This window comes from Colletotrichum spaethianum, assembly GCF_022836535.1.
Source record: "Colletotrichum spaethianum MAFF 239500 DNA, contig30, whole genome shotgun sequence".
NCBI lineage: Eukaryota > Fungi > Ascomycota > Sordariomycetes > Glomerellales > Glomerellaceae > Colletotrichum > Colletotrichum spaethianum.
The window spans coordinates 278,170-298,210 of record NW_026054800.1 but is presented as its reverse complement, the minus strand read 5'-3'; the positions used below and the strand labels follow the sequence as shown (position 1 = coordinate 298,210).

Below are 20,041 nucleotides of genomic sequence, written 5' to 3'. Positions count from 1 at the left end.
AAAAAGTGTGCAGATGCGACTAGGACTAAGGCGATACAGGCCCATCTCGAAGACTCATGGGGCAGCGGAGAGAGTCCGCAGCTGTTAAATTGTCGGGGAGACCCAGACCCTGTCGTGCCTGTGGTGGGGGTGTAGTTTGTGTGGATCATCCTTCCAGTTTTTGGCGGGAGGCATGCATGTACTGGATGAGCCATGTTGAGCCATCATGAGACTTGATACTTGCGTCGTCACAGAAGCCCAAAGGCCGGCAGCTGGTGTCGATCGGGGTGGGAGCCAGAGACGGCAATTCTTGCAGTTACCGCGGGCTCGGGGGCGACATCAGAAGGGCGGGCGGCGTGACAGCGCCAAACAGGTGGTCCCCCTTCGATCTCGGACGAAGAAGAGGCGGTCAGCAAGAGGACGACAAGATGGGATGAATGGGATGGAAGGTTTTCGGGGCCTCTCATCGGCCGGGTAGCCGTCCGTGGGTGAAAATGCGTCATCGGAAGAAGGAAAAAGGTTACTTACTATGTACAGCAGGGTCTGTCGGTCGTCCAGACTGCCGGTGAGGACTCGAACACAATCTCTGTGCGCGACCACAGATGGATGGATGGATGGATGACGGCCAAGAGCGACGGCAACAGTGGCCAATGCTAGGGGCATGCCGTCCCACGAGAGCCGTTGGATACACGTATCTTGGGCTACCTACACTAGCTACCTGCCCGTCACGGAGGCATCTTGGCAGATCCATGGGCCCGGATGCGGGCCCGCGGCCGTGGCGCGTATAGTACAGGACGGTAGGTACAGCAAAAAAGGGTGCGGTTGCGCGAGAGAGCTGCAGCACTTGTGGTGGATACGAGCATGTGTTGAAACGCAGGTATCCAGCGCGGTGGTTGACACTCGACAGGCATATAAAAATCCGAGAGCGACGAGTGCAGCAGCCAACGAATGCAATGTCGTACAGGCCGCCGACCAAGGAAACAAGCAAACAATGCTGCGACGGCGATGGAAAAACGGGGAAATGGACGGGTACTGTGCAGGTCCACATTAGATAGTGCACGTTGCCTGCTGCGCTGCTGCATCGTCTGCAATGCAGCCGGCGTAGAAAGGCGGCAATAGCAGGGCTCCACCTTCCGTTCCTACCTTTAGGTACCTACCTAGTGAATCTAGCGGGTCTCTCCTTCTCTCTTTCTCTCGGTTCTTCCGCCGTGTCGCCACAGGCACTCGAAGCACAGCCTACAGGTAGGTACAGTCCTCGTCCTCTTGTCGCGGCAGGCTGCCCCAGGGGCGGGTTGTGTTGACCGCAGCTTGCCTGCCGTGCCTGCCTGCAAAGCTGACGTCGCACGGGCGGGACGAAGGGGTGGCGCTCATTCTCCACCCGTTCTTTTTTCTTCCTTTTTTTTTTTGTTTCTCTTCCATTTTTCAGTCTTCCGCCCCCCTTCCTTCCTCTCACACGCAGTCGCAGCTTCTGCCCGTTGCTCCCCTCCGGCTCCTGCCTGCCGTCGCTCTTTCCTCCTTCCCGTTTGTTACACAACTAGTCATTGGCCAGTCAGATCGTCTGGGATCACAACTTGTCAGGTATGTGGGTCCTGACCCGCGTTGTCGAGTCATCCGGCAAGACATGGGACTCTGGCTGCAACACCTGTTTTGGCATAGCGCTGCTTACTCAGCTCGCGCCTAGTGCCAAGATGAATTCGCCAGTGAGCCAACGAGCCGATGGGCCGCTGGCGGTCCTGCCCGTCCAGGCCTGGCCTGGAGGAGGCTCTCCTCCGAATCTGCACTTACCAGGCCCGTCCTCCAACGACCTCCAAACATGTCAACACGTCGTCAAATCCCGTCCATCTCGGGGGAGGGGGCCTCACACTTGCTTCTAAGCGCTTCAACGACAGACACTGTTTGCTTGTACTTTCCACCCCCTTCCTCTTTGCCTTCTTTTGAATACCCGTTGCTCAAAACTTTTCAGCACAACTGGGCATGCCCATTCCCGTCCGCAAACTTCCCGCCAACTCTCCACCGTATTTCCGCTAGGTAGGCAGATTCGGACCAGTCAAAGTAGGCTATCTCAGCCCCCATTCACTCCAACCGTCTCCATCTCGCATCTCGCCCGCAGATCTGACAAAAGACTGGACCCTCCCTTCTTCTCGACTCCATCCACCACGAGCTAGCTTACAGGGTCTCCATGTGCGAAATTACATTGTGGATCACGACTTGTGCCCAATGTGGACTTTTGCCTGCCCCTTACCTAAGCAGACAGGCTCTGCTGCACGTTTACCTACCATGTGTGGATGTCTTGCTTCGCCTCCGAACGCAGCTACCCAAGTTGGCAAACCGCAACGCTTGGACCAGGAAAAGATGGAAGAGCAGAAAAAGAAAAGAAAAAGGGAAAAAAGGGGGTCGTATAGTCTTGTGGGTATCGCGCCCCGCGCTCCCCTTGCTTGCAACATTTCAACGCCCTTCTTCGTCCGCCGCAACGGAGGTTCAAACCCTTGGACGGTCAGTCAGCTGCGGCCCTTGGCTCCCATCAAATCTCCCTCCCATTGCGCTCGCTGGCTTACATCTCTCACTCTCTTGTCGTCGCCTGCAGGCTTATCAAGCACTCGGAGCAATTCTGGACTTTTTGCACGTCGCCAAGCCCGTCCTATAAATGGCGCACCACTTCTAGTCGCTACCGTCGCAGCAAACACTCGAGTAGAACCGCAAGTGGGAGGGAGATGACCATGCTACAAAAGCCCGACCGTTCATGCGCACCACTGCGAGCCACCCGCGTGTGTCTAGTGCAATGTAGTGTAGTCTGCGAAAACGACAATGAGTAGGTACTAGGTATACGGGGCAGGCTTTCCAAGGTCTCACTTTGCCGTCCCGCCTTTCCGGAGACTTTACCCTGCGAAATTAGTGTGCATCGCCGCCACGCCTCCCGCGCGCACCCTTCCGCCGCAAGTCACCCGTCACGCTGCATCTCCCGCCCAGTCCTCGGCGGTTATCGGCCGAAGATTCGGAGAGGGAGAACGCATTCCCCCTAGGTCCAACAAAAGCGATTACTAAAATCAGTAACACTGCTGCTGTCCAAGCCCCCCCAACTTTTCAAGGCTGATGAGAAACGCTTGACCCCAGCCAGCCATGTCATGCTGTAAACACTTGCCAAGCCCCGCTAATTACACCTCGACAAAAAGTCCGTCCGTCTCACTCAGATGCGCCTTCTACCAAAGCTGCTTCGCGTGACGCATCGTACGCATCGCGCGCATCGCAGGGCAAGCACATGGCCCAGACATGTCCACACCCAGCCGTCTGGTGGTTGATCCTCGGCCCCAAGTGCCACGAACACGAAACATGGACGCGATAGCAAACTCAAAGCATCCAGCACACGGTGCAGCATGCACCATGCGCGCTCGGCTCCAAGTGCATGCCTCGCTTCGTCTCTCGTTCCCACCCGGATGGATGAACGACGTCGATTCGCTCGCTTTTGGCAGCATCCGAATGATGGCGTGGCGGTTGCTTCCAACTTCAGACTGGCCCTGAATTGAACACAGCGCACTCTTCGTTCGAACTCGTCCGAGCCGGCCCTATCCTTGACAACTGGCCGCACCCCGAAAGAGTCATACCGGGGATTGCGTGGTTGCTGACAGCCAAGAGGTTCTAGATAGAGTTTCCGTCGCGGGGCCGCCCTGCCTCTCCCCTCAGGTCCCGCCTTTCCCAGCCGAGGATTGCTCTAGGCGACGTCCACATACACTTTCCAGAAACTTCAGAAACATACCATCCCGGGATCATAAGCAACGGAAAACCGGCGCTTGATTCTCTGGCAATTACCTACTTGGGAGTTGGTTTCTCGGTCGGAGCCGAATCGGTCTGTCTTGAGGGGGTAAGGAGCGGGTGCGATCTGCACCGTCAACCCCTCCCTCCAAAACGCCGTCGTAAATCGACCAAATCTATGTCTGTGATCTGGAAACAGAACCATGCTCCCGTCTCAACACCCAACATGCAACGGCGTGGCTAGACCCGTGACTTACGGCATTATCTGACAGCTTGGCTTTATAGGTTCTGAGAGCCCAAGCGCGAGAATGATCCCGTTGTTGGATGTTGTGATCCCCTTGATCTGAAGTCGGTTTATGACTGAGCTCGCGATATTGGCCGATGGTGAGCCATTGCGTGGCACTCTTCATCTTGCAGGGGCTACACGCCTGAACAAAAGTGCCAGACATCTGATTGATACTACGAGCGGACATTCGGACTGTGGCCGGCCCGCTACGTGTGGGGAAATGAACAATTCCAACCTCTGCAAGAAACAAAAGCTACATTATTGGCAGGGGCTCCCGAAGACTCGTCGCAGCCTTGTTATAAACATTGTTCGATTCGGTGTATCGCTCGAAACATTTCAACGCTACTCTGGGTTGTCCACGCTTGCGGTGGCGGCCGCAATGGATGTTGTTATGCTTTGAATGGCAACCAAGAGAGGGTTGTAATACTATTTGCGTCCAGAACCTCTCGCGCACAGAGGATCTGTTGCGAAAAAAGAGATACGAGCAACTGTAAGTCCCCTAGATAGAGAGTTGAATGGCTATGCTATTTCGACTCCTCATTGTTGCTAGCCCATAGCGGTTCGTTGGATACGTCGTGGTGGTCTCGTGTCCAACATCTGTTCCCATTTGCCCTGCACTACATGTGCGCCCCTGGAAACCGTTTTTCTGTCACGAGCCTATTCATGACAAGGAGCCGTTATGTTAGGTTCTCACTCAAATTGAGGTCACGGCTATGGCAATATTCTCGCCCTGGAGTCAAATATGGTTCTTTGTCTCCTGCCTCTACTTAAGTCTTGTGCAGACGAAGGTAAATCAAGGGCAGTTTAGGTTTCTGACAAGTTTGTATATACCATCTCGCTTATAGTCTTCGTTTCTCGTGCCGTCTGAAATTCTTACCTCTATGTTGCCTCCCTTCTTTCGAATGAAAAGATTGGACAGGGGCAAGAGGAAATAGGATGACAGGGGCATGAATGAGTGGGATGGAGACCATAGAGACGAGAACGCAAAGTAAGATGATGTCGGCCCGGAGCAGGGAAAGCATATGCTGGCCGGCGTGTCTCAGGGCCGGTGCATGCTAGTTATCATCACAAGCCTTTCAAAGGCTCGCCGCAGTGACCGAGGTATCGTTCATCACATAGGCATTTGGGCAGCCGCCGAGCCAGCCTGCGCTTTCCAGTATGTCTATCGAGGCAGGCTGATAGTGAAGAGCGGTCCGCAGGCCACGACTGCCCCCGCCGCAATTGCAAGGAGGCCCATTCCGCTTGTCAAGTCGGCAGTTATGAAAAGCCCCGACGGAGTATACGCGAGAGGTCCGATTCCACTGATTAACTGGCTGCTTTATGAGGGTATTGCCTGGCCACAAGGGGAAGCTCTAGCCCGGTACGCGGCTTCGACGTCCTTTAGGTTTCCGGTAGGCGCTACATGCTCCGTGTCGGTAACAGAAAGACCCACGTGGATCTGCGTCCGGGGCGGCCTGATTTGCCCGTGTCGACGAAGGCTCCGAGGAGCGCGCAAGTAAGGACAAGATTGGGGGCGGAGATCGTTGTGAATAGAAGAGGAGAGAGATAAGTTGTTGGTGGCGTGTTTGTGAAGACGCTCAGAATCTGTGAGCAACTGACTGACTTGTAGCCGTCGGTCAAGTAGAGCTATGGTGACTAAACTCGACTATGAGGTGATCTAGAAGCGTGTTCGCATGAAAAGATAGCCATGGTACCACAAGTGTTCCTTTTTTAGACGCTCATGCCTGTTTGTTTGATGTAGTTAACACGCCCATACTGTGCCGTGTCTCTTGGTCGTACAGAGCGCCCATTCCAGGTCCGTAAAGGCTCTCATAAGTTCGAGTAAGAAGGCCGATGCGAGTATCCTTCCATCATCGACACCACACTTACGGCCGAACAGTAGTGATACTGTTCTAGCATAATCAAGATAAAAACAAACGGTCTAGGTTTAAGTGGGACTTGGAAGGCAAACTCCATCCGGAAATAGCATAGGATTTTAGGGAGGCTGGAATGATGGCTTACACCGCAATATCGTATTTGACGGAATCTTTAGATGACTTCTAGTCTCAGTGGCTAGGTGGGAGAACCTCCCTTGTGAGTGAACGTCTGTAAATTTAGTGATCAACCATTGGCATGTTGAACTCGAGATCGGTATTCTTTAGTTCGCCCATCGAGAAAGTCCAATTCCCATTGTATCGAAGGTTTCCCTTTCCCTGCTTTACAAGCCTTCCTTCTTCACTGTCATCCCACTCCGACTGAGGCCGGTAATAGATGCCAAGCAGCTTCCTCAGGCTGGGATCGAAGCTGAGCGACCAATCTTTGGGCGTTCTCCGACTACCTGCCGCAAGGTCCTCCAAGAGAGCCCTAAAGCTCCGGTAAGGGACCATCTCTGCAGTCCACTGCGTGTTGAGACACACGCCCCACCTCAGCTCCCGGAACGTCTCTAGGCTTCCGTAGACCTCCTCAACTTCCCGGAGAAGCAAGCGTCTTTCGTGATCTGTTGCCGAGTCGTAGACCTTGAAGAACGCAGCCTTGGCTGTGACGACGTATTTGGGCTCGACAAGGTAGATATGGCCTTCGTACCCACCCCCGCTAATGAGGATACCCCGGTGGAGACGCGGCCATTCGATGGAACAGGACTTGTACAGACCCCATCTCGGTATCAGTTCAAGGTCCATGCTCGACAGGAAGTCTTCATCCCCAATGGCAACTTTGGATATCGGCGCCAAGAGGCGAAGGAGGTTGAATTCGTTCCACCAGATCGGCCCCATGCCGTCCGTGGTACGGAGGAAAATCTTGTAATCATCCGGCAACGGTTCGCTTACCTCGAGCCGCTTCTCCAGGTCGACAATATCTTGGTAGGAAGGCGGTGGATGACGCAGCAGCGTCGTGGGTCTAAAGACCTTTTCCTCGTCGAGATTGATCTGACCGAGTGCTGTGTTCTGGACAAGCAAGCTCTCTCGATCCGGGGAATCGTCTGGGGAATATTTCGCGTTGGTGCGTGTGTTCTCGTCGATGGCCCGAACGAGCCCCGAGATTGTGCATCCGTCATATGGCCGCGTCGGGCCGCGTTCCAACCTCCTGATAAGCATTTCGCAGCCCTTCTCGGCGGCATTGCGGACTTCTGTCACGTCAATGTCCAAAACTTTGATGAGTTCGTTCTTTTCCGGATCGGTGAACCACTCGTAACCCCAGAGGGCCCGCATGCTTCCCAGCATCGGCATCTGGTCTTGCGCACCGTGTTGTTTGGCAATCCATCGTCCCCAGGCCTCGATACTGTATTCGTCACCTTCAAAATTTCCCTCTGGTTCATTGCCATTGTTGTCCTTCGCATCCTCCTTATCTTCCCTTTCTTTGATGTCATCGTCGATAATGAACTCATCGATGAGCTCCTCCTCAGACTGGTCCTCCTCCGTGTCTTTGTCACTATTCCCAGCACCTGCCCTACCAGCGTTCCTCGCGGGGTTAAAGAGTCGCACGGCAAGGTCAAGCGTCAAGACTCGCCCCGTCGCCTTGACGATCTGATTCATGGGCCAAGGTGCAAGCATACGCTCCCAGAGAATCCAGAAGTCGTACATCCGCTCAGGTATCGGACCATGCGGGTTCGCTCTGTTGTCCTGGCGCAGGGCCAGCCCTTTGGCCCGTTCAAACGTCTCCATATCCACGCGCCATTCGCCGGCAAACCTATTGCAGACGAGTGTAAGGGCATAGAGCTCCAGGGCGTCCAGCGTCGTCCCGTCATCGGTTGATGCCTCCAGCCCCACGATATTGGCTTGGAGAGGTTCGGGTCCCGGAGAAGCCCATGTTGGCCATTCCCCAATCTGTTCCCACGCAAAGCCGAAGACAATCCTCGTGAACGGATCTGATCGCGGAGGGTGCACGGGAACATCGTATTCCTCACCCCCTTTGGCCAGCGACTGGCATTGCGCATATGCCGCCGTAAAGATCTCCGGCCCATTCTCGAGCAGGTCAAACGGCGGGATGCCGTGTGAGTGGAGAATGCTCAAGAGACGGGTGCCGTAGTCTACTTGGCCGAGGACCGCGAGGCAGACAGCGGTTTCGCGGACGCGTGACACAACATGGCTAAGAGACGGTTCCTCGGCGATCGCCGTGGGTTCAGTAAGGTGTCGGATGAAGAAGTCCATTCCAACGCGGTCCCATAGACCAAGTACTGGATGTCTAGGTCAATGAGATGGGATAAGACCAATCTATTGGATAGTTCTTGGTTGATGAGCCGTCTCCGGCATGAAGCCAGAATGCGGTGAAGGGAAACTTAGCCAAAGTGTCGCGGAAAGAGTCAGCCTCACTTGAAGCGTTCGCGTAGCGTGAATCGTGCTTACGGGCCATGCACTGTGATGCAAGTGTTTCTAATTCCGTAAAATCCCCCACGGCTGCATGAGAAGGCATCCAATTAGATAATAGAACATCTAGAAAACAAGTACAGGAGCGCTACCAAGCTGGAGATAAAACTCGGGGGACCGTTATCTTGTTAGAGGGGCATTTGAACAAAGAATACGAGGTCCATCAGCGGGCTCTCAATTTGAGCCTTACGGACTATGTAGAATTCATACACAGGTGCCGCATCGATTGCTCTAATTCTTCACGGCCATCTACTCTGTTTCCAGATAGATCTTCTCTTCCAGTAGAGGAAACGTCGTTTTCTCGTAAACATACAGATTGGGGGGTCGAGGAAGCCTCAACAAGGGAATGCCTTCGCGAATTTTAACATCCGAGGCGGATCACGCACCATGCCCTCCAGGGCTGTTCTCGGCTCAAAGATCACCTCATCTCAGCCCCCAAGAAGAAGAACATGCGTGAATGCCGCTTACGCCTGTGGAGAACGGAGCCCATAAAGAGCCAAGATGCTTAATCCACTTTAGGCACGAGATTCAAAGTGCAAAAATATCCCGCTAGTCGACGATTTGGCAAATGAGCAATTCCAAAAGGGGCTTAAGCTGCGTCTAGGTAGCGGCCAGTACCCGGGGGGTCTCCAAGGCTGCTTTGTAACCTCTTCTCCACCCGCTGTTCCACGGCATTTACGTCTTCGACTGCCAACCCCCCGTAGGAGCTGCCAAGCAGCTGGATGTGACGCCACGCCCGATCCCAATATTGGTATGTAACTCCCACTCGAGATGCGGCTGTAATTAATCTCCCCTTGATGGATGGCTTTGCGACCGTGGCGCCCGTTGGACAGGGGAATGGCATCTAAATTAGGACGCTGGTCTGGATCCTGTTTCGCGATTTGGCTGCCTAGCGCCAGCCCTGCCCATGCATGAGCTGTGTGGCAGTTCTTAAACATGTCCATCCGTCTGACTTCGTAACAGCGGCCCGTTGCATGGTCCTCGAGCCTTCTCATGCGTCTGACAACCTTTCGTCTCATCACCTCGCCGCGACATCCTTGCGAGACATTGTAGGTCTTCCGACTTCTGGATGCAGCCACTGGAACAAAAGTCGTTGCTTGATACCAGACGACCAGAGTGGTCAACAGAAAGTGAACGGCACGAAGAGTACAAGATGGACGCCTCGCACGAGCAAAGGACGGAGTACACCTCCCATGAGGCGGGATCAGATGCGGGAGGCCACACACCGGGCCTCCAGACACATTACAGTCAACCACAGACCGGTGACCTGGTATATGTCGAAAACGGACTTCATCCTGTCCTGGAAGCCTCCTCGGACAAGATTGTCGGTGGACCGCAATACGCCCAGTATAAGCAGTACAGCCAGGTGCCCATCTCGCCGGGTCAATCTGCTGAGCCTGTCACACCGAAGAAGAGGATATGCGGTGCGGGAAAGGCGGTGTTCATACTCTGGTGCATATTGGGATTCTTGCTTGCCATCCTTTGCATTGTCGCCGGTGTCTTTGGCAGCATGCTTGCAAGACAAGACGCGCAGATATTGGAGCTCAAGAACATCGCAGCGACAAAGTGAGTTCCGTCTTACTGGTCTAATCCGCCAACATACTGACAGACGCAACCATAGGACAACACAACCAGATACCAATGCCACGTCAACCACAGAAGCGCCGGCAGCAACAACGACGTGGGTCGAAGTCGTCGACTGGGAGTACATCGGGTGCTATGAGGACACCTCGAACCGCGTGTTCCCGGATAAGTACACACTCATCGATAATCTGACGAACCGACTTTGTGCGTCTGCGTGCCCCGACTATGAGTACTTTGGCACCGAGTACGGGGACCAGTGCTACTGCTCTAGCACACCACCGAAAACGGCTGCGCCGCTGTGGAACTGCAATATGCACTGTAATGGCGCGCAGACCTCCGAGGTCTGCGGCGGCTACTTCTTTCTGAGTGCATGGAAGAAAAAGGCTTGAGATGGAGGGCTGACGAAAGCTTCAAGGCTGTTTGGTTTAAACGACTATTATGATGACGGCCGGCCAATTTCTTGGGATTATCTTGGCAAGGCATGGAGTTATGAGAAGACATTTGCAGTGGCGCACTCGAATACCCTGGAAAGAAGATGGAATTGATGAACTTGGTACAAGTATGGTAGGTCGAGGGGGTTTCCCAGTGTCTTGCTGACATTGCAGGCGATGTCTTGCCTAGTGAGAGTGTAAGGAGACCGCCGCGATGAGGGACCTCCGCTTCATAAACATGAACAACGAAAAGAATTTCGTCATCCAGCAATGGATACAACCGATAATGGCCGGTTGGCCCAATGGCAAGGCGTCTGACTACGATTAAGTAGAGCATCAGGAGATTCTGGGTTCGACCCCCAGGCTGGTCAATCTTTTTGAAAATTTCTTTTCGCCGTGTTTGGTGTCTTTTTGCGGATGCGGGCCCGACTAAATGGGTCTCCGGGGCCAGGGCTTTGTGTTCCGGCCCGGGATTGGTTGTCGACAGACCAACATTTACAAAGACATAATGGCGCTGGTTAGTTACTTGTCTAAAGCTTTCGAACTAGGGCCTAGAAATAGCCGATTTGATTCAAACATTTGTTTTCTCATCAAGATGAGATCAAGATGAGATTCACTTTTGAGTTGTGCTCTTGCTGGCTGGGCCCGGCCGGTGGTTATCGGTCCAAAGGTCCCACTTCGACCGGATGCTTAACTCCGAAAGAGTACGTACCTCCAGTGACTCCGTCTCACTTGCAAAATATTTCCGCTTTCACTCACGAATAGCACAATCTGGGGAACAGCACCGAGCCATGTCGTCCGTCCCTGTGCCGCCAACGCCGGCATCGGTATCGAAGCTTCTGACACTCATCTTAACGACGTCGCCAACGCCCTCAGCCCCCTCAACTGAGCTCCTGGACGCCGTATTTCAATCCATCCGCCTCCATTGTGTCGACCTGCTGGAATGCCGCATCATTGTTGTCCTCGATACCTATGAGCGCATTGGTGAAGCCGCTAGGTTGAAGAAAGGGCAAGTCACAGAAGAAGGCGCCAAGGAATTTTCCACATACAAGGACAACGTGAAAGATCTGGTATTGGGAGTGTATGGTCAACTCGACAGCAAGGATGAGTTGATTCGAGAACAAGGGGAAGCTGAATATGGCTACAACGGTCGAGCAGCATCCGTCACAACAAATCTTGCAACGTACACCGTGAGCCGGACGCAAGATTATCGGGTTTCCTTTGTGGAGCCATCAGAGAGGCTGGGCTTCGGACTGGCTGTGCGAACGGCTCTGCGTATAACAAAAACGCCCTACGTTTGGATTCATCAGCATGACTGGACACTCGTCTACGACATACCAGTGGCGCCAATGCTTGATGTCATGAAGACCAAGGACGCAGATGAAGAGGGGCCCGTGAAGTACGTCTGTTTAGCATCAGTCCGAATGCTGCAATATGCCGAGACTGCCCATGTGCAAGACTTTCCGCATTTACGGGCATTGACAGCCAAGTTGAAGAATGACTTCGTCCCGAATTCATACCCGACGACCAAGGTACCGCTAACGCCCATGTTCTTCTGGCATGATAAACCGCACATTGCATCCACGCAACACTACTTATCCCGAGTGTTCCCGACAAGGTTGGCGATACCAAGAGGTGCCTTTATCGAGGACACGATTGGACATCGCGCGAGAACGCAAATGAAGGAACAAGGAATGTGGTCAAGATGGGGCTGCTGGCTGTTTTATCCTGGTGAAGGAAAGCAGCTATGTCTGAGACACCTGGATGGGAGGCGTTGGAGAGGTGCCGAGGCAGAGATGAATATGAGAGCAATGTACAAACAGGCGCGAGGAGAGACGAAGGCAATCGACAGTTGTTAAACTGAGAATCAGTCGCCCCTGGTTCGACAGTGGGGTTTTTTTGACTGTTTCACACTCATTAAGCATTGTAGCAACGATGAGAGACGATCAAGATGTAGCGAGGCGAGAAAAAAAGCCATATGTCGAAGTAATGAGCGAAATATATCTATTCAGTAAGACATCTAAGACTATATAAGTCTCTCAATCTTCCACTATTGTTGATAATTCAGTCAATTTACCTAGCCAGCATCTTCCTGATCACTACCAAAGGTATCACCACCAATAAGGATGAAGACCGTGTTAGGGACACAGTCAAATAGTTGCATCAAATCAAGTCGAATCATCATCATCACCGTCTTTGTCTACTCAAATTTGTCTTGCAGCCAACCCAGAATGTCCTGCCCGAACTGGGCCGGCGTCTCAAGAAAGGCCCAGTGTCCACCGGTCCTAAGGGCAGTCTGTACATCCGGCAGCACGCCTTGAGCAATGGCTTGCTGCGACATCTCAGGCCTGCATACATAATCCTGCTTGCCGCCCCAGTAGAACACCGGTACCCTGACCGTGATCGACTCATCGGTCAGCATCCTATCTGACTCGGTCCGCACCCCAGAACTGGTCACTGTGTAAGCGCACATGGATGAAGCGAATCCTCCTTTTCGGTAGCGGTCCATGAAATCCGTTTTGTGCTCTGGGGTAGCGAACGAGATAGTGGGCTGGGTGCAGCCCTGAGTGATAAATTTCCGCATTCCGCCAGGAGCGCACCAGGTCTTAAGCCAGGTATCAGATTCGCCAAAGACCACGCTGTATACAGATTCGACGTTCTGGTTCATAAGATCCACAGCGTCGTCAGCAGTAAAGAAGTACCAGTACTCAAAGATACCAGCACCAAACATCTTCTTCGTCATGTCGTTTATCGCATCAAGGTCGAAATGATCTGTCGGTACCATATAGGGCACGCTGACTAGGATCAATGCGCGTACACGCTTAGGATAGAAGTTGTACAGCCTCTGGGCAATTAAAGATCCCCAGTCGTGACCAACAGATACTACGCTGTCCAAGCCCTCAGCTTCAAGGATCTCAACGACGTCAGCTGTAAGGTGGTTCAGGGCGTATGACTGGGGGTCTGTGGGCTTAGAAGAGTCGCCAAAGCCAAGATTATCGAGGGCTACGACGCCGTAACCGCGGGGAATGAGGTAGTTGTGGATGAAGCCGGTCCATAGGCGTGCTGAATCGGGCCATCCGTGAAAGAGGAAAAGAGTCGGCTTGGAGTTCTGAGAAGTAAAGGTGTAATACGTGTAGGTGAAGCCACGCAAGACGTTGAACGTCTTTTTGGTGAGTTGAGATAGGTCCATGGCCGTCATTTCGAATAAACTGATTTAATATGCTTCATCTAACGGTCGAATTCAATGTTACGAAAGTTTACCCCTTTACTCATATACTTCGTACATACGTGTATCACCAGCCACTTCAATCTTCATTGATCATTCGGGAATCGATTCCAGCATTGCATTCGGCGAGTATCTCTATTTGTCAGTCTTGATTGATAATGTGCATTGGTACATCTTGGGAACATATGCGGAGTCAAGGTTCCTCAGCCCGTCGAGGGTTACAAGACCTGTGCCAAGAATCTATATTGTTTTGCCGAAGTTCAATGTTTCAAATCAGAATTACTTCAAACAGTATAGGCGTGCGGGTAGTAAGCAGAAGCATCTCTCGGACTCTGGTAGAGAGGCGCTTGGTGCGTACGGGTCAAGGCGGGCACGTGAATCCACACGAATCATCAGCTACGGTACGAATATCGGAGTCTCTAGTAGCTATTGGCGTATGCAATGGCGCACTATTGATTTGGAAGTTAATTTATCCTCCAATTTGATGGCTTATAAATCAAGGCAAGAATGGCTGTGTTGACCAGAACTATCCCCTGATATTTCAGACTTCGTCTCCACTTTTGCCAGAAGGTTATCGCAAACATCCTTGCGTATCTGGCTCGAGGTTGGTTAAGATGATGTGTGGCAGGTTTGATTGCGATTACGATTGCGATACCGAATATGCATAAGCTTGTAGCGCGCTTGGTCAATTTCGGTCACTTCGAGAAGCAGACGACTTTTCTAGGGCTTCTGACTTCGTCATCCTTTACTAATTGCGTTAAGCTCAAAAATACAACAGTGAGAGCTACTTCCTTGCATGATGAGAGTATCCCATATCAGTCTATAGCGTTGTGGCGGGAGAGTTCTACTTAACGTCCATGTCACAAGTGTCATGTACCAGCCGTATCAAAACACCGCAGGATTGGAGGTCTTAACCCCTCAAAGACCCAGACGGAATTTACAGACAGATGGGATTGGGACGTCGCAGTGTGATGCTTCCGTAAACAAGTGTAGAAAGAGTAGCACACGGCCATTCTGAAAAAAGAATACACTGCATCATCCTGATCGCGCACCAACTCAAAGCAAAACATGTAGCATCCAATACAACGTTATCAACTTTGCCATTGCTATGGAATACCAACGTGTCACAAGCCATTGTGAGCCCATATCCCGCAGCTGCTGACAGGTGATCTTCCACGCGTTCACAAGTTATTTAGCCAGCCTTCAGCTTGACCTCGATTAGAGAAGGTCAACCATGGATACCTACTAATAGCTTGGCGTACTTTTGCTTGTCTTACAGCTTATTCCTTATCTTATCTGCCTGTCTCACTGTTCAACCGTGTTGCTTCGCGACGCTGTCGTGCGATATGCTCGGCATCAATTCGCAGTCCATATTACCCGTCAGACCCGGAACGGCTGCCACTCCCAGGAGGACTGTATCAAACCCCCTCAACAGGGCCAATGTACTTAAAAGCAAGGCCGCTATTGCCACTGGTGGATCACGTGGAATCAGAAGTGCAATCATGGTCTAATTCGTCCAAAAGGGTCTGAGCAACATTGCCATCACCTAGTGGTAACCTGAAATATTGATTATCCCATCAAGTGCTGACTAGCTCATTTCGCTTGGGGCTGAGTTAGAGCCAATGAAACTTCCTGCCCAAGAACGCCTCGAAACGTTTGGCTAATATGTGCTTGTACACCAGTGTTTTTGTAGTAAAAATGGGTAACTTTGGTCTTGGTGAAAATGAGGCAAGTCCGCACTCGATCGGGTATCTTCATCCACCCTAACTGATATGGTTCCATCAGGATACCCTTTGGTGGATCCATGATAGTTCTGCTGTTCTTAACACACAGGGGTTTATCGTTGGTTCAAACGGGTACCGGTAGTTACTTACCAGCTCTACTATCGACCTTGGGCTTGGGCGCGGCTGACTCCATATCAACAAGTACCTCCAAGTCATGAAATAGTACTTGAGGGGAATCAAGCAGCGAAGTGGAGAGTTCTCTATATAGTACTCGAGCGAATGGACAGTGACGCTTGCTGAATAATCCAGTTAACCACAGCTATTTCTAATACAAAGATTTCTAATCGTACTTCGTTGCCTTTTTTCTGTCTTTTTTTTTTTGGTTTTCTGGTAGAGCTACCGGTACTTGTAACCCGATGTGAGCTACGATGGGCTAGCATATAAGCTTGCGGTAAAGCGCCGTTCTTCGCTGATCGCAACCAGCACGCTATCAACCTCAGCTTCAATCTTATTCGCTATACTTCATTTCTCAGACAATCTGACAAGTCACTATGACTTATACAATTCTTGTTATCGGCGCGACAGGTAATACCGGCAGAAGCGTTGTCCGTCATCTCCCTGCGCTCCTCGAGTCCAGTAAAAATGGTACCTACCGGGTTCTCGGTCTGACTCGCTCCCTCTCTAGCCCCGCCTCCCAGAAGCTTGCGAGACTCCCGCAAGTCGAGCTGCTAGAGAAGGACTGGACTAACATCGACGCCGCTTGGCTCCGTGACCAGGAGGTTACCCGCGTCTACATCGCCTCACATAACCTGCCGCAGCAGTTTGTCGAAGAATCAGCCCTACACATTGCCTTACTGCACGCCGGCGTTAAGTACGTCGTTCGTGTCTCAACAAACATTGAGTATATTGGGCCTGCGAACCCTGTATACTACGGTCGCACGCACTGGGCTATCGAGAACCTGCTCAGTCAGCCGGAGTTCAAGGATCTGCAATGGACGTCGCTACAGCCCAACTTCTTTACAGCAAGTTACCTTGCATCGGCAGCGGAATGGATCAAGGAGTACCGGAAGACTGGTAAACAAGAAACGTTATCTATTACCTCTGCTGCTGAAGCGGCTGTGGCAATGATTGACCCTGAGGACGTTGGTAGCGTGGGCGCGCATCTCCTCGCTATTGAGGATCCCACGCCACATAACCAGGCTAAGTACGTCCTCAGCGGCCCTGAAGACGTTACTGGGAAGCGGATTGTTGAGGTGGTCGAGCAGGTGGCAGGAATCGGGGTTGAAAGTGTGGCATTTAAGGTTACGGACTGGCTCAACGAATTGGTGGCGACAGGGGTGTATCCAAAAAAGGTTTTACCGTCGATTATGGCTGGCTTTGAGCCGCTATGGGAGGGGAGATGCTCGCTTGCTAAGACGCCGACAAGCAAAGCAATTTTGGAACTGGCGCCGCCGAAGCGAATGATCGTAGATGCATTGAAGGCCATGTTGGAGATATAAATATGTTAAATGATAGGGCAACGTGGTGTGTGCAAGGAAGCAAGCACAGGTGGATGATACCAAGTACTGATGTATATGTGATAATTGGTCATATAGTTCACTTTCTGGCGTTACGAACCAACGGCGTTGAGGTGCACTGGGCAGTAGCGTGACTATATAATGCAGAATAAGAGACAATGAGACAAGCTTTTGCTTCAAGACGCAGCTGGCTGTCCTGACCTGCTCGTCACGTTGAGTCCTCTGCTGCTAGTGTTCTTGCGGTGGTCATATGCACGTAATATCTTGAGCAACCTACGAAACATTCAGTGTCCAGGTCCATTCCGCTTGTGGCATGGAATCTGGGTCTCCTTTGTAGTAACCTTGCTGGTTCGGGTTAGTGATTAAGCAGACCTTGATATCGTCGGAAATCCACTTGATTGAGGCCCAGCAGACGCCTCTGGCGATCGGGGGTTCGCTGGTGCTCTCGGCGTCATCCCAATATTGTATAGATTATACCTGGCAGGGAATGGTCAGCAACAGAAATCCTCAAGAAGAAAATTCCGTAGCTAAAATGAATCGCTCCTCGGCACTCCTTATGGCTCAAGCGTATAGCTACCAAGACCCGGGACTGCAATGATACTAAATGCACCACACTAGTTATGCCGAGCAGCAGAACAAGACTATGGGTGTCGGGGAAGCATGTTTACTCGGTAGTTACTCCATTCGGACTTTCAAATAGTGATATTAACCCTTCGAAATCCCGGGAATAGTTTCGTGGGTAATCCCCTCTGTTTGGAGATTCTTTCTATGAAGTTCCTCAGAAACAGTGAGACAACTATAAAATGAGACTGTGACACAGTCGACATTTTCACCAAAAGGAACAACGTAGTGAACTTTAGAGCGAAGTACAGCTTCCTTCAATGAGTCGCTTTGCTCCACAATATCCTTCAGACTTGTCTCCAGCTTGTCAGGTTCATCGTTCGGAATATCGTCAATACGGATCGTCAGGCTTTTGGGCTCAGTTTTGGGCCGCTCAATATAGCACATCAATCTGTTGTCTCTCAAGATCTGATTTATTGTTGCTAGCTGACATTTTGGTTACAGTTAGGCGTTGTCGTTTGAGTTGCTGTCGGGTGACTGTCGCAAAGAACGGTCTCCACAGACAGCCTGATGAGCTTTGCCTCGTTGGTCGGAGATATTGACTTTTTAATGCTACAGAGAAAGATGACGTTGGCAAATTAGCCGCCAGCATGTCTCTGGCGCACCGTAAGCGCCCAGAACCCCGCCCAGTAGAAGTGAGGCGGCTCAGGCAGCCACTTGACATATAGGCTGTAGCCTGGTTGCTTGAAGGAGCTCGCCATCTTTCCTGCTGAGAACGACTTCCGCATCGTAAATCATCATGTCAAACCTCCAAACCCCACCATTCGAAGCAGAGCATCAGTTGCTGCCAGGCCCGCAGGCCGGAAGCGAGGCGACTAAGCATGTTCCTGGGCACCCACGTATTCGGCTAGATGACCATGATAAAGTCCGCAAGTTTCTAGCTACGGAATTCTGCGCTGAAGATGTCGATCAAGTGGCCGATAAACTGTGGTGGATGTCAAAACAAGACAGCCGGAACATCTCACCGCTCCACCGTCAATTTGTTAAGCGCCGAACTATCGTTATCACGGAAGAGCCAAAGCTCCACCTGGTGTGGTTTCACGACCGAATCTTCGTCAAGCCGCTCCCGCGGTACATCGGCTCGTACGACTTCTGGAGGGACTACCTTGGTGCCGAAGCTGGCTCGAACGGAAGTGGAGATCGGGTTCGGCGGGCGGCTTTGGGGTTTCTACGCACCTATTATCATCTCATCAAATTCGAGTCTGACTTTCGGGTCGCCCAGGAACCCAGCCTTAGTCTCGTACCGGCCGATATCACTTGGGAGCACTTCTGCAACTTCACGTCCGGCCTTGCTGACATCGACGACAGAGATGTTTCTACAAGGTACAACTACGGAGAGATTCGCTTGACGCGACTAAATTTCTACGCCCCCATTTTGCTTCGAAAATCGCACTTCCAGAGAGTAGAATACCAATATGGACCGTATCTAGCGCGCTTCTACGTCCCCATTTTGTTTGTCATGGGTGTTGTTTCAGTTGTGCTCAGCGGGCTCCAGGTTATCATCGCGGTGGGCGAAGGGAAAGAAGAGAATAGTGGCACTCGACCTGGCAATGTTGCTCTTTGGTTCAGCGTGTTAATTATTTTGGTTTCTTGCGGCCTTCTTGTGGCGCTTGGAATACTTGTCGCATACAAAATAGCGAAAGAGTAGAATGTCGCGCTACGCGATCGGCGTCGGCTGACGAGGGAAAGACAGAAGGACAAGGGACTGTCGCCGGGGTACCCATGAAGATGTCCTAGCAGTCTACGTCCTGCTTCTTTTTCTTCATAACGCGCAGTGTCTGTCGAGAAAATCTTGGTATGAATAAAGTCCGGGTGGTTGTTGGGCTCCAGAATCTCGAGATTTGGACAACAGATACTTACCAAGACGAAAAAGATGAACAACAAACGAACATTTTCAGTGAAACACCGCTTCCCGGCATATAGTTTATGCAATTAATGGATCTACTACTTAGAAACAATCAAGTTTCATGTTACACGTCAGGTCGTCACCCAATTCTGCAGACAAGGTTCTCTTCTTAGTGAAGGAAACATGGGCGTGTTAAAACCAGTTCAACTGCCGGTAGTGAAATCTACAAAATTGCCAAGTCTTGCCATTACAACAAGTGCTAACATTGCTGGCTTTTGCGGTGTGAATTGTCTCTGGACCGGTAGAACAAGACTTGCTGATGATTCAGTTACCGGTCTGGGTAGAATTAAACGTCATGCACTTTGTCGGTCAAGGTAACAGAGGTAACGAGAAACCCATCAGAGCCTAGTTGATATCGGCAACACTCTTGAAACATTGCAAGATGGAGAGTGCATTTCTTGGTATGTAATTGATTACCAAACAAGCACGACCAATGATACATTGCCCTGGGCTAGTTCTGTTTAGTTGGCGCTCGGGTCGAGATAGGGCCTATGTGAAACCGTCCATGCTTGTCCATTAACTTTGGCGAGTGTTGTCATGCAAGGACAAATCCATGAAGAGCTGTGATGATGATGTAACCGGCCGAAAACCCCCTCTGCAATTGTTTGTCAACAAGCATGTTAGCAACGGATGCACAAACCAAAGACCACGAGGTGAATGGTCCCTGTGGACTTGCAAGT

General features: G+C 51.6%; 6 protein-coding genes and 1 non-coding gene across 7 annotated transcripts; 5 read left to right on the top strand and 2 right to left on the bottom strand.

The window, feature by feature from the left end:
* Window positions 1–6,105: 6,105 nt before the first annotated feature.
* Window positions 6,106–8,136, bottom strand: ColSpa_09744 (uncharacterized protein; the record flags this gene model as incomplete). Its single annotated transcript, XM_049275956.1, has 1 exon — window positions 6,106–8,136. The coding sequence occupies one exon, from the start codon at window positions 8,134–8,136 to the stop codon at window positions 6,106–6,108; it is 2,031 nt and encodes a 676-aa protein (XP_049131913.1).
* A 1,369-nt stretch (window positions 8,137–9,505) lies between these two features.
* On the top strand, window positions 9,506–10,325 carry ColSpa_09743 (WSC domain-containing protein; the record flags this gene model as incomplete). The annotated part of the gene is made up of 2 exons (XM_049275955.1): window positions 9,506–9,918; window positions 9,974–10,325. The coding sequence occupies 2 exons, from the start codon at window positions 9,506–9,508 to the stop codon at window positions 10,323–10,325; spliced, it is 765 nt and encodes a 254-aa protein (XP_049131912.1).
* Window positions 10,326–10,655: 330 nt separating this feature from the next.
* On the top strand, window positions 10,656–10,738 carry ColSpa_tRNA_264. Its single transcript is given in 2 exon segments — window positions 10,656–10,691; window positions 10,703–10,738. It is a non-coding gene; the product is annotated as a tRNA-Arg (tRNA).
* Window positions 10,739–11,158: 420 nt separating this feature from the next.
* On the top strand, window positions 11,159–11,849 carry ColSpa_09742 (uncharacterized protein; the record flags this gene model as incomplete). The annotated part of the gene is given in 2 exon segments (XM_049275954.1): window positions 11,159–11,770; window positions 11,781–11,849. Coding segments are annotated over 2 exon segments (681 nt in total).
* Window positions 11,850–12,567: 718 nt separating this feature from the next.
* ColSpa_09741 (bifunctional epoxide hydrolase 2) lies at window positions 12,568–13,566 on the bottom strand (the record flags this gene model as incomplete). Its single annotated transcript, XM_049275953.1, has 1 exon — window positions 12,568–13,566. One exon carries the CDS (start codon window positions 13,564–13,566, stop codon window positions 12,568–12,570), a length of 999 nt encoding a protein of 332 aa, XP_049131910.1.
* A 2,302-nt stretch (window positions 13,567–15,868) lies between these two features.
* Window positions 15,869–16,816, top strand: ColSpa_09740 (uncharacterized protein; the record flags this gene model as incomplete). The annotated part of the gene is made up of 1 exon (XM_049275952.1): window positions 15,869–16,816. The coding sequence occupies one exon, from the start codon at window positions 15,869–15,871 to the stop codon at window positions 16,814–16,816; it is 948 nt and encodes a 315-aa protein (XP_049131909.1).
* Window positions 16,817–18,194: 1,378 nt separating this feature from the next.
* Window positions 18,195–19,103, top strand: ColSpa_09739 (uncharacterized protein; the record flags this gene model as incomplete). Its single annotated transcript, XM_049275951.1, has 1 exon — window positions 18,195–19,103. The coding sequence occupies one exon, from the start codon at window positions 18,195–18,197 to the stop codon at window positions 19,101–19,103; it is 909 nt and encodes a 302-aa protein (XP_049131908.1).
* Window positions 19,104–20,041: the final 938 nt, after the last annotated feature.